Source organism: Tiliqua scincoides, chromosome 3 (genome assembly GCF_035046505.1).
Source record: "Tiliqua scincoides isolate rTilSci1 chromosome 3, rTilSci1.hap2, whole genome shotgun sequence".
Taxonomy (NCBI): Eukaryota; Metazoa; Chordata; class Lepidosauria; order Squamata; family Scincidae; genus Tiliqua; species Tiliqua scincoides.
This window is the reverse complement of record NC_089823.1, coordinates 4,252,986-4,266,573: the sequence shown is the minus strand read 5'-3', so window position 1 is coordinate 4,266,573 and position 13,588 is coordinate 4,252,986. Positions and strand designations below refer to the sequence as shown.

Here is a 13,588-nt window from a genome sequence, read left to right as displayed (position 1 = left end):
GCAACAGCAAAGAATCCAACTCAGGCAACTACACAAAACACTGGAAATGAGAATTAATCAAACCGTGAATATAACAAACCAACATTCCCTGTGTCAGAGAATAAGAAGTTAGGCTGTAAGATACAAAAATTATATTTATTGATCCATTTTGGACTGTTTTTTATTTTTTAACAAACACAAGCTGATCCCTGGGGTAGTACATCCAAAGTCAAACTAGGCCACTAAAACTATGAGGAATAAGCACCCACTAGCTGGAGCAAAGTCCTTGGAGGCATTTCACAATTTGCTTGGCTTTGCAGCATCAACTGTCTCTCATGTCTCTAGTCAAACCACAATAATGTTTCCGTTACACATGGTTAGGCATGGATAAACAGATGCAAAAATTGGGGAAAATTCTAGGTCAATCTAGAATTTTAAGTACAACTTTACTCCTTAACTTCTAGCATTCTTGTAAAGGCTTTCCAATTATAAGTCATTATTAGTCTTCTGTTCAGAGACAAGATGTCGTAGTTTATGAAAAAGCAACCCCAGAGTGTCAAATCCTGTTTTATAAGCATATCCATCAAAAGCATTTACAGATCCTAATGTCCATGTGTAGACCATTAATACAGAAAAGGCAAATTCTGCTGTAACATCTTCAAGCTTGGAGAGCCTGCTCTAGACATGCCAAAAGCAGAACCTGAAAGATAGAAAGAGACACAGAGGCTCAATGGTGCATCCTGCTTGCCTTCCAGAAAGGAGAGCTTGCTGGTGACAGCACAGCGTGCACAGGGAGCCTGTTGCCATGGAATCTTGCAGGAAGAAAGTTCACATGCTTGGCTGAATTATGCACATCTGTTTTTCATGTTTGACTTACAGGATTCAGAACGCGTTTGGCAGAAAACTGAGCATCAGGGTGACAAAAAGCAGAAATGGGTAAGTACGGAAGAGAAAGGAAGTTGGCCAGAGGTCAAAGGAGGGTTAAGTGGCCATGAAGAACGTGGACGCCCCAGATCCTCTGAAGCCAATGCTTACTTCTGCACCAGTTTTTGTCTGGCCATCCTGTGGAGGCAGTGACATCTCATCCTGGCTCCAGGCTGGATTTGTGCTCTTTCTGGGGTTTTCGCTCAGACATAATGAAGCAGTTCGTTTCCTGTAATATCTTTCAGATTATAAACATATATGGCAGGGTGTTCCGTGTGCACAGTTCCATATGTGTTGCTTGAGGCCATGGCAATGCACCATGTAAAGCAGCTATTTCAACTGCTGTGCCCTGGTACACAGATGTGCCATGAAAGGTTCGCAGGTGTGCCACAAAGTCTGGAGCAAAGCAGCTGAAAATCGCATAAAAACTCTTCCATGTTCTGCGGCTCTGTTTCTGGGGTCTGTAGTAATGAATTGTCTTTCCCTCTTCCTCCACCTGCTCTGCTAGATAATTCAAACAATTTGTTACTACAGACAGTGCCCCTAGAAACAAAGCCACAGAATCCAGAAGGGTCTCCTGGAAGCCAGAAATGAAAAACACTGAAAATCGCCAATGTAAAGAATTGTAGGGGAAGGAAGCCACCCACCCACCCACCCACCCACCCAAGGCGGCCTGTTTTGTAGGCAAAGGACTGTCCAATTCTTCCATTTCTTTGGGGGAAAAAGAAGGAAAGATCAGCTGCCAACATTTCAGGCCCTGAAAGAGAATTTGCACAAGCAGCAGAGGGACATCCAGACACCACGCGAAAGAGGGAGCACCACAAGAGCACTAGAGGAGACACTCAAAGACAGAACGTTTTCATACAAGTTCCCCTCATCATGTGAGAAACTTAGGCTTTGTACAGCACTTTCAAGGTACAGTGCTTCACAGACAATATCTTAACACAATCCTGACAGTAACTCTGTCATCATCCTCATATTGCAGCTCGGGACCTGACAGGGTGGGTTGCCCAAAAGCACCTTCTGAGATCAAGGCTGAAGTGAAATTTAAGCAAAGCTTTCTCAATTTGTAGCATGTTCTCTTATAGTGCAATCCTATGCATGTTTACTCAACAGTATGTCCTATTTAGTTCCATATAGGCACATGGCATATAGGACTGCAGCCATGGTCGCTGTGCCAACCTAGCTTTCAGAATGAAATATGACACTTCCAGAAATCTGAGATAATAGATCCTGTACACTTACTAGAGACAGAGAAAAGCAGCCTGTCATCATTCTTATATTGTAATACTCAACATATGGGAACATTTCTTATTAAAAGTTGTTTTTTTAACTAAGTGTATTTTAAATGCTTTTTACCCACAAGTCAAGCAGATTGATCAAAACCCGAATAAACTGGATAATTATCACCTCCAGAGAGCCAAACTGCTAATTTGGGAAGGAAGAGGAAATGAAAGTTCTGCAAACCTGGTAGCTCCTCCACATCCTCCTTAATGATCAACATCCGCATCCTCAAACTGCCCCGCAACGGCAGGTGCTGCGTCCACCTCCATTCCATCTGGAAGCAAAGGCATCAGTAGACTGAAACACTCTCGAAGCATCTTGCAAACCACAAAGCTGTTATTGCCCTCTGCTGGCAAGAGAAGGCTGGCTCAAGTGTCATAAAACCACAAGGGCGCCAGGGCCAAAAGGACCATCTCTCAAACAGGGGAGTCACTTCATTCTTCAAAAATGTTATCAAAATCCATCCCTGGGAGTGCAATTAGTTTTGAAGCCTATGAAGGCATGTTTCAGATATTATAATCCTCTAAAAATACTGGCAGAAGAAGCTTATACTTCAGCAAACCTTAAGGGGGAAGCGCTACTTTTAACATCCCACCCCCCTCAACACAGCAAAAGTGCTTGGACAGTATTGCCCACAGTCAAGAGGTACTCTCAACACAGCACAAGGGAGAAACTGCTTTTCTTTGTCTCTTTCTCTATATGATTACACCCTAGCTAAACCCACTGGCTCACCTGACAGCTCTGGTTACAGTAAGTTTTTCTTGAAACCATGCTCCAAGTCCAATCAAGAATTTAACCCACAACAGTTATTAACCCAGCCCCATGACCTTTGACTTATGATATACCACAGGGCTCTATATTATCCGCCTGCTGTTTAATATCTACATGAAACTGCTGGGAAAGGCGCCTGTGGGCAGACATGACTGAGACATACAACATTGTGCAAGGTGATAGATAGAGGGATGCTCTTTTCGCTCTCACACAACACTAGAACCAGGGGACATCTATAATTGAGACTAATTGAGTCTTAGGAGTATTCAGATGACACCCAGCTGAACCTCACTTTTCCATCCACTCGTACCAGAGAGGCAGTGGAAACTGAGCTGGTGTTTGAAGGCACATCTAGTATGGATGAGGGCAAGCAAACTGCATCTTAATCCAGGAAAAACGGAGGTGCTACGAGTTGCAGAACCTAGTAACTCAACAGATGCATACAGCTGGTTCCACTCCTGAGAGTGGAGGTTTGCAACTTGGGGTGCTCCTGGACCAACCACCTTTGATGCCCAAGTGACCGTCAGAGGTGCCTCTAATCAGTGTTGGCTGATTCATCAGCTGCAGTCCTATCGGGAGAAGCTATACTAGCTTCTGTTATCTACATGTTGGTCAAGTAGAATATTGTAATGCACTTTACAATAGGGTTGCCCTTCAAGACAGTTCAGAGTCCTTTGCTGGTACAAAAGACAGCCACCAGGTTGCAGAAAGGCCAGAAGTGTTTAGAGCATATAATGACTGTCTTGTGCCAACTGCACTGCCTCCCAGGTCGTTTTTAGGGCCAACCCAATTCAAGGTGCTTGCATCAAACGTAATCCCATACTGCCTGGGATCATGCAGTGCAAAGGACTTCCTTGGCTCATATGCACCTATCCAGGTCCTTCTGCCATCTGCCTAGTCTCTGTTCTTTGGCCTACTGCTCATGCAAATCCAGAGCCAAGGCTCTTTTCATCACTATGGGTTTTGCTAGAAACCCCAACACTGTCTACCTTTAAGCATTCCCTGTTCTGCTTGACTATTAACTGATTGTAGCTTCATGTTTTATCATGGTGGCAGTGATGAACCATGTGTGCATATTTTAAGCGGGAAAAGTGTGTATAATAAACAAACAGCACGAGGTTAACACTCACCTTCAAAGTCTCTGACAGACTCTTCTGTTCGTACCCCAGCCATGTGGTACTGAGTGCTTATCGACTGGGCCAGCATGCCCTCCAGTCTCTCCAGAGTAGCCTGGCCCTCGGTGGTCAAACGTGACAAGCCCTCCTCATAGGTGTAGAATGACGGGATGTCGCCTTGGCCGACCTCTGCAAAACAAAACCAGTCTTGAGCTCACACAATAGATACAACAGCTGGACGCAGACAGTTTATTCCTGGGTTGGTCCTAAATAACTCTAAACCAGACTTAACACTGCAGTCCAACAGGAACACCACAAAGCAGCTCGGCAGAGTCCAACTTGCCATGGTCCACTCTAAAACAGAACCTATATTATTATTAAGAATATTTACATACTACTTTTCAACAAAAAAGTTCAAGAATTTTATTTAGCAAAATTAGTGGTTCCCTGTTCCAAAGGGCTTGCAAACTAAAAAAAAGCTGCTGAACAAACACCAGCACACAGCCATTAGAAAAGATGCTCTGCTGGGGGTAAATACAGACAGTTGCTCCCTCCCTGCTAAAAAGAACACCACTTGAAAAGATGCTTCTTTGTCCAGGTAGGAAGGGAAGTGCAATTAGCCGACTGTTTCTTTCATCTCAGCCAAACCAAGACGATGACAGCAGAAATGCAATCTAAGAATATGGCACTATCATTATTAAGAGCATGTACAGGTCCAGCCTTGTTATACACAGATTTGACTCAACACAAATGGCCACTGCAAATGACAAGGAATGTGCTGATCCCTGGAGAAGGTGAAAAATGCATCTCCTCAAATGCATTAAAAACTACTTTTCTTACTGTTGTAGAGAGTCACGCAAGTGATCATTCCATTCTTCAGCTGAGCCAGGCAAAGGCAAGGGTTCCTTTGCATTTCTAATTGCCGACTGCCTCTCTACAACAGTAAGAAAAGCTGTTTTTAAACCACAATTGTAAAGGGACGCACTTTTTAATTTTTTTAAAATTGCTTTTATTTAACACATTTTATGATATCAGCAGGGAGTCCCAGAATCAGACTGCTGTGAATGATGAGACACGACATTATTATTAGGAGCAATGGAGGGGCAAGAAACCTGGGTCTTTAAATCTATTTTTCCAGTTTTTTTATCCACTGATCTTTTTTATTCACTAGGTTCTGGAACAGAACCCAGAGAATAATGAGACATGACCTGTATACACCACGTCTCAACAACAATTAATTCTCAAAGTGGTTTACACAGCCACCTAAGTCTAGCATTTTGCTTTGTGTGCTGTCAAAACATCCAGCATCCTGCACCGACAGCCCAAATTCTGGCAGTCTGTATGTAGCTGCTTCTTGCATTCGCAACAAAGTGAAATCAGATCTTCTGCTTTCATCTTCCTTCAACATTCTGACTTCAGAGTAAGATTTTGCAATGGTGCTCAGGGCAAAATTCAACGCTGCATGACCGCTACATCCACTTGCAGATGGGGGATTCAAAATTCACGACAACATAATACCTGCCTCGGAAGATACTAGCATGAAGATACTGATATCAGGAATTGGATTCTGTCTGCACAGCAAATACCAGGTGCGTGGAACATACCTCCCTCCAGCTGGCGGGTCCTGAGGTTCTAGTGAAAGACAAAGCAATTATGCAAGCCTGAATTCCATCCACTCCTAATAGGAAAGATGGACAGACAGCATATTTTTGCTGGGCTTTTAGTTTTTAAAGCTGAATTATTCATAAGGAGTTGTACTGTAGGGAATCAAGCAAGACTGATGGGTCCTGATTAAGGGGCTCTGAGCTGTCTGTGACAGATCAGGAGAGAGATCTTGGGGTGGTGGTGAACAGGTCGATGAAAGTGTCGACCCAATGTGGGGCGACAGTAAAGAAGGCCAATTCTATGCTTGGGATCATTAGAAAAGGTACTGAGAACAAAACAGCTAATATTATAATGCCGTTGTACAAATCAATGGTAAGGCCACACCTGGAGTATTGTGTCCAGTTCTGGTCACCACATCTCAAAAAGGACACAGTAGAAATGGAAAAGGTGCAAAAGAGAGTGAATAAGATGATTACTGGGCTGGGGCACCTTCCCTATGAAGAAAGGTTACAGTGTTTGGGCCTCTTCAGTCTAGAAAAAAGGCACCTGAGAGGTGCTGATGTCCATCAGCTGTCTGATGGAGACAGACAAAATTATGCAGGGGATGCATAGAGTGCATAGAGGGATGTTCTTTTCCCTCTCATACAACACCAGAAACAGGGGACAACCACTAAAATTGAGTGTTGGGAGAGTTAGGACAGACTAAAGAAAATATTTACCCAGCATGGAATTAGTCTGTGGAACTCCTTGCCACAGGATGTGGTGATGGCATCTGGCCTTGATGCCTTTAAAAGGGGACTGGGCAACTTTCTGGAAGAAAGTCCATCACAGGTTATAAGCCCTGATGAGTACATGCAACCTCCTGATTTTAGAAATCGGCTGTCTCTGAATGCCAGATGCGAGGGACGGCACCGGGATGCAGGTCTCCTGTTGTCTTGTGTGCTCCCTGAGGCATCTGGTGGGGCCACTGTGAGACACAGGAAGGTGGACTAGATGGGCCTTTGGTCTAATCAATGGGCCTCTTCTTATGTTATGTAAGATACAAGCTTAACAGACAATGAACTAAATCAAACATCATTTTCACTATTTGTTCCACTTTGGAGACACACAAAGCTGCCAGTCATTGAAAATTGAGGCTAAAATCTGAAAATTAAGAAGCTCCACCAGACCACAACTCCACTTACCATGGTCCTCCACATCATATTCGTCACCATTGTAATTGTTGTCAGAGTCTTCATCTTCAGGGTCAGGATGCAGGGCTTGGCATTCACACATGGCAGAGAACATGGCTTCCACTGGGGAAAACACAGAGACATGACTTGCTCACCGGCAAACAACCAAACAGCCAGATTGAGGGACAAATCAATGAAAGTGCACTGTCCTTGCACTGAGCAAAACCCTTGATCTGTCTGGCCCAGTGATTTTCAACCTCTCTCATCTCACTAAACTTGTCAATGCACACTATCAGTTTTTTTGACAATTGTCAAGGCATACCAAGCTGTTGGTGGGAGGCTGTCATCTGGGGGGGGTGGGTACCAGGAGGAGCAAAACCCATCAGGGGAACAGGAGAAAAAGGGGTGGAAAGTAGAGAAAAGGGGTATACAGACCCCTGGAAGACCAGGGAAGAGCGAGGAACCAGACAAAGAGGGTGAGACTCCTAAGTCCTGGCTGCAAGCAGGCCCCTCTCCTCTGGGACAAGGCAGAGGCCTTCTCAGAGCCCAGGTGCAGCTACCTTTGAGGAAAGAAAGGGTGGAGCCAGCAGGGAGAAGGAAGGAGGAGATCCCGAGAGATCTGGGTCCCAGGTGTGGGAAGGAAGGGGCTGGGCTAAGAGGTCTGGCTAGAGGGATAAGAAGAAGGGAAGAGACAGTGGAAGGGGGAGGACGCACCTTCCAGAGCTCCCTGGAACGGGGGTTAGGAAGGGGCAGAGAAAGGAGAAAGGAGGTATCTCTAAGGGAGGAGAGGCCTTCCCAGCTGAGAGACATCCAGGAGTGGAGAAGAATCCAATACTCCAGCCCCTGGAGGAAGGGGCTACCCATAGGCTGGGGAAGGGATCCCAGTCCAGAAGACGTCAGCGACAACTCCTATCTGAGTCCAACAACCATTGAGAACCAAGGGGAAAGGAGGGCCACCACTGGACCCAGCCCCTTGCCAAGAGAACCCCAGAGCACCAGACCGGACCTACGGAGAACAACCCGCACCAGACACCTTTTGTGGTGAGAACTGAAGGGGGGAGATAAAGGCTCTTGGGGCGACGGGCCACTTGGGTCCTGGATTGCGGAGAGTCTGTTATTGAGACTGTACTTGGGGGAATGAGGTTCTTGTGAAGGAACAAGACCACCCCATGAATGTGAAGGCCACAACCAAATTAAAGAAAGTAAGCAAGCCCTCTTTGTTTGCTCCCCGTTCCTCGCGTCGACCCTGGAGAGACTGGGCTGGGCTAGTCGAGGCAGGTGAGCCAATACCCCGAGGGGACATGGACATCACAGAGGCCCACATCCCCCAATGGCCCTACTAATAAATGACCCTCCCCCAAACTCCCACGGCACACCTGCAGAACATTTGTGCCATGCCAGTGTGCCACAGCACAGTGATTGAAAACGGATGAACGCATACTGAGTGCACTGACTGGTGGCCGCTTGCCAGGGTCTGGTTGACTTTCCATGCAACTGAGATGCTGATTAGAGATGCTGGAGGACTGAAGATATAAGTGGCAATACATGGCTTAGGAGCTCAGGAACAGAGAGAGAGCGCAAGCAAGGGTCTGTTGGGCCAAAACATAACCAGCTACCCTGCTTGGATAAACAGAGACGGGGGTATGGGCTTGGCTCTCATCAAGAGAATACATGAGAAGTGCTTCCCACACTCAGTGCTCTCCAAAAGCCATTAAGACTCTCTCCTTGCAACTCATGTGCAAAGTGTGTATCCCTTACTGAAAAGGGCAAGGCGGGGCAATTGTTGTTCTTGAAGAACACCCAAGATCACCAGGCCTACTTACAGGCTGATTTGTCGCTGGGTACAAATCTGAACTCCGAAATAGGCTCAGCCTCATCATCATTTTCCTCCTCTTCTTCCTCCTCTTCCTCCCCTTCTCCCATAGGAGTTTCCTTCGATTCTTCTCCTACAGCAATTAAAAATAGTCAAGAAACCTGAAGTTTCTAACCAGTGACTATGGTGGTCTATGTAATTATTCTGATACGAGTGACCCAGTTCACACAAGTAGTAAACCAAGACCAACCGACAGTGCCAAACCCACACGCTCTTTCCTCCCTCCCTCATGTGTTGATAGACAGTCTGGCTTGTTAAATCAAAGCTCCGCAAGTCATGCAAAGTGGGAAACTTTGGCTCACTGTGATCTTATAAGCAAATATGTGAATCTAACTTCAAACTGTGGTTTCACATGCTGGCTTGTAATCCAGAGTTAAACCACAATTCTCAGCTTCACACAAGCCACAGAGTTGTGGTTCAGCAGGCCAACATCACACATGCAATGTGATCAAGATAGTAAAGGATTGGTGCGGGTGGGGAGGGAGAAGAGGAGCAGTGTGTGGGCTTGGTTCATGTTCCCAACTGTGAGAACTGGGCCAGTGATTCAAATCTGCCTTTCTCTACATATTGATGAAATTCAGTACTTTGTAAAAAGCAAAAGAAAGCAGGAGATGTTAATTGAAGTTTTAGCCATACAACGTTAGATTCCTCAAAAGTATTCAAAAGTATGATAATGAATATCAAAGCATAAAATCATCTACAGAGTGAAAGTGTGCAGGTTGACATATTTGGCTTCTGCCATTACAAGGAGCAAAAAAACTATGAAATCCCTCCCCTTCAATAAATCTGGTTTCCTTTGGGAAAGCAAGCCAAAGTTTCCTTTAAGCAAGCACAGGTTTCCAGACCCCATGGCTGCAAAGATATGCTTTACAGGGTACAGGCAGTGCTCAATAACCCTTACAAGCCAGAGGGATGAACTAGACACCGTCCACACAAGACCAAAGCTTAAGCCTGATTCAGACCCCTTTGGAAAATTCATTGCATTTTAACAGATTAGCAACAGATTGCAGACCCCTTTTGGTTCAGAGATGGCCCCGATTCCATAGTTGTGCTGCCACTAGCATTTTTCCCCAGTCAGTTACTCCCCGTGATGCAAAGGCACCATGAACAGGAAAGAACCTCTGCAGGTGTTTTGTTTTTTTTAAAGGACTGGGGGGGGATCTTAGCCCACCAATCAGGGTGGGCAGGGTCTAGCCATATCCAACTGGCATGGAATCTTTTCCCAGGCAGAGCTGAAAGACTCCTTCACAGGTACGATCAGAGTATGTTTTGCATGGCAGCAAGTGCATTCTAAGACAGTGGCACAGTTTCCAAAGGCAGGTTGAGAAAGCTGAAAATTGTATCAGCTCTAATATTAGCAGCTTGCTTTGGAGAACTAACTCTACCTTATTTTCTAATTTCCAACTATGGACATTGAGCTGACTCTCAATCTTACCTTTTACTGACATTTCTACTCTCTGTTCTGAATAACTGCACTGTTGAATTGCTTTTTTTTTTTTGTAAACACATACACAACAACCTTGTGAAGTAGATATTAAGTGACTTGCCCAAGCAACCCTGTGCAGGAACCTGAACCCAGGCCACCATCCCCATCTCCACACTTAAACCACTTCAACAGATGGACTCTCCTAGTGTAACGGTGACCCACCATACCTTCAAATTTTGCATTTACTAGGACATACAAATGCTCCCATGGGTAGGCATTCAGGTCCCTGGAGATGGCATGTAAACTTATGGTGGGGTAGTCCAATGAGAACCCGAGGCCTGAATTCTCTATCCATGACAGACGGCTGGAAAAAAACAAAACACACCAGAGCATTAATTCAAAGAGAGCTTTCAGTCACATACACAAACATGGTCACAAAGTTCAATTCTTTCCCCCGCCCAGGTATGATCCACCCATCTTAGAAGGGTAAGAGTGGAATGGAGGATGGTCAGCTATTTCTACTGACACCATGAGAGCAGTTTTTCAGGATTTCACAAAAATCCCTCTACTATCCCCATAACTTATTGACATACTTGAGGTAGGATACATTTATTTGCTGCATTTAGAAATAATCTTTCTGCCAAAACCAGGTAGATATTTCAAACTAATGACTTCCAATCTAAGAGAGATGTTGCAAAAGAAACAAGGAGGAAATTAAGTAAGTTCAGGTAGTGAGTTTGCAAACGGTGACATAATTAACTTACAGGATAACTAGATGGGATGCCCACTGATGGAGGCAGTTTTGAGAGGGGAAAAGCCCCACGGCACTTGGGTTCCAGCCAGGCCAATGAAGGGAATTTCACTGCAACCAGTGCAAGGGCTGAAGGCAGATACGGTACATCCTGTTTTGTCCATTTAAAAATATTTCTACCCAGCCTTTCTTGCCAACCAAGACGACCTGAGATAGCTCACAAGATAACAGACCAACAACTAATTTCAAAAGGATTAAACAAAGCCAAACACTGCAACTGAAATATCACTGCTAACTAACCCTGTCACCGCTGTTGAACATCATGCCCCTCCAGAAGCTGAATGGAAAAACCAAATCTTAACATCTAACATATCCGCAGAAGGAGAGTAGGGCAGGGGGCAACTGGGACTTCACAGGGAGTGCATTCCACATGCTTGCTGCCACCAATGCAAAGGCCCTCTCCTAGTGGATGCCTGCTGTGCCTCTGAAGGTAACAGCATGCAGAGCAAGATTCCTGGAGAGTCCAGAGAGGCATATATGAGGCGGCCCTAACAGAATTCATGTCCCACACTGTTTAAGGCTTTAAAGGTCATAAGCAGCACCTTGAATTGAACCAGGATACAAATCAGTAAACAACACAATTTATGAAAAATTGAGATGATGTGACCCCACTGAGCAGCCCCAATCTACAGCCTGGCTGCCAGATTTTGTACCAATTGAAGTTTTTGAAAGCACATTACAATAGAGTAAAAGAGCAGGAAGAACTAGAGCTTGATCCGACCTTGCTACAAAAGGCCACAGCTGGTAAAGCAGCCAAAGCCAATAATATAATATAATAATAATAATAATAATAATAATAATAATAATAATATACAGTATTTATATACCGCCTTTCTTGGTCTTTGTTCAAGACTTTATTCAAGGCGGTTTACACAGGCAGGCTTATTAAATCCACGCAGGGATTTTTACAAATTGAAAGAAGGTTCTTTCTTTCAAGAACCACTACATTCAAGGTGTTACACTCCGATCTGGTTTAACATTCTGGCCTCCATCCTCCCACGCTCCGAGCAGATGGAACAGCTCAGCTGCAGCTTGCCAGCTGCTTCAAGGTCGCACGGTGCCGGTGGCCTCGAACTGGCGACCTTGTGGATGTTAATCTTCAGGCAAATGGAGGCTCTACCCTCTAGACCAGACCTCCTGCCCAATAAAAGGTGTTCTTTCTTGTTGAGGCCACCTGGGACTTCAGGAGAAGCTCTTGAGGTTTTGCACTGGCCAGGGTAAAATGGTTCCAATTCTAAGAGGATCAAGTTGCACTGTTGTCACAGTCAGCTGACTACTTCTTAAGGGTTTAAGAGCCCTGCTGCTCTACCTCCTGCACTGAGCAAAAGCGTGTACGTGCACACGTGTCAAGTTCATGTATCCACACACAACGACAAGTTCATGTATCCACACACAACCAACAAGATCCTCCGACCAGCCTAAACTTGGTGACACAACCCCAGATATGGGCACAGCTTTTGCCCAGGTGGTCAATCTGCACTTGGCAATGCAACTTCATACTGCAGGTGGGGGCTCACGTGGCTGAAAGCTTCTCCATCCAAAACATTCCCTGCATACAGACCTAGCAGGTTAAAGAGAAGACTAAGAATCATCTGCCTTACACACCTCAACCATAATGACCATCAGGATTCACCCACATATGCTGGTGTCAGATTGAACAGATCTATGGAGGAAAAGTCCGCCACACGTCACCACCTTGGCTTCAGAAGTACAATAGGCAACCTCAGAACGCCAGGTGCAAGAGAGCACCTGATGCAGACCCTTAGTTGGCTTGAATGCTCCGAGGCACCTGGTGGGCCCGGCCCGGTGAGATGAAAGAAGCCGGATCAGGCAAGCTTCTGGCCTGATCCAGCAGGGCTCTTCCTATGATCCTCTACGATTAGTCCGTGGAACTCCGTGCCACAGGGCAGAGTGATGGTGTCTGAGGGCCCTGCAAGCTGCAGGAAACTGGACTAGATGGGCCTCTGGCTTGTTCCCACAAGGCTCCTCCTATGTTCCTACACACTTAGCCTGTGGAACTCCTTGCCACCGGGTGTGGTGACGGCCGATGAAGGGAGCTGAACGAGTCTCTGGAGGAAAGTCCAGCAGAGGCCACCAGCCATGACGGTCTGTGCAGCCCGCTGGTTTTAGGAGGGGGGAGCTCAGAGAGCGGGGGGCACCCAAACGAGGACTCTTGGGGGCTGGCGCTGCCTCTGCTGTGCCCCCGGGAGGCAAGAGGCTGGAGCCGGGGGCCCCCTTCGGCCTGGCCCGCGGGGCTCCTCCTCTGTTGCAGCACCGCGTCCTGTGGCAGGGAGTTCCGCAGGCTGTGCGGAGGAGGAGCCCCGCGGGTCAGGCTCCCGAGGCTCGGGCCCTGCGGCGGCTCCCGAGGCTCGGGCCCTCCGGCCGGCCCCGTCCACCCGCAGCGCCTCACCTCTCGGCGACGTAGAGGCAGCCGCAGCCCAGGCCGCGCCCGCCCAGCACCGCCTCCGTGTCGGGCTGCCGCAGGCGCACCCCCTCGCTCGGCGCCGGCAGCCGCCTCAGGAAACTCATGGCCCAGCCAGGGACTCCCCAACACGCACCCCGAGACCGGAAGCGCGGCCGCTGCCCCGGAAGCACTGCCCGTCGCCATAGAGACGCCGCGGCGGCAGG

General features: G+C 46.7%; 1 protein-coding gene across 1 annotated transcript; it reads right to left on the bottom strand.

The window, feature by feature from the left end:
- Positions 1-116: 116 nt before the first annotated feature.
- On the bottom strand, positions 117-13,557 carry CLNS1A (chloride nucleotide-sensitive channel 1A). Its single transcript, XM_066621622.1, has 7 exons — positions 13,371-13,557; positions 10,377-10,513; positions 8,674-8,796; positions 6,863-6,973; positions 4,089-4,262; positions 2,371-2,461; positions 117-679 (listed from the first exon to the last, which is right to left on the bottom strand). Exons 1-6 carry the CDS (start codon positions 13,487-13,489, stop codon positions 2,394-2,396), a joined length of 732 nt encoding a protein of 243 aa, XP_066477719.1. The 5' UTR covers positions 13,490-13,557; the 3' UTR covers positions 117-679; positions 2,371-2,393.
- Between the last annotated feature and the right edge of the window lie 31 nt (positions 13,558-13,588).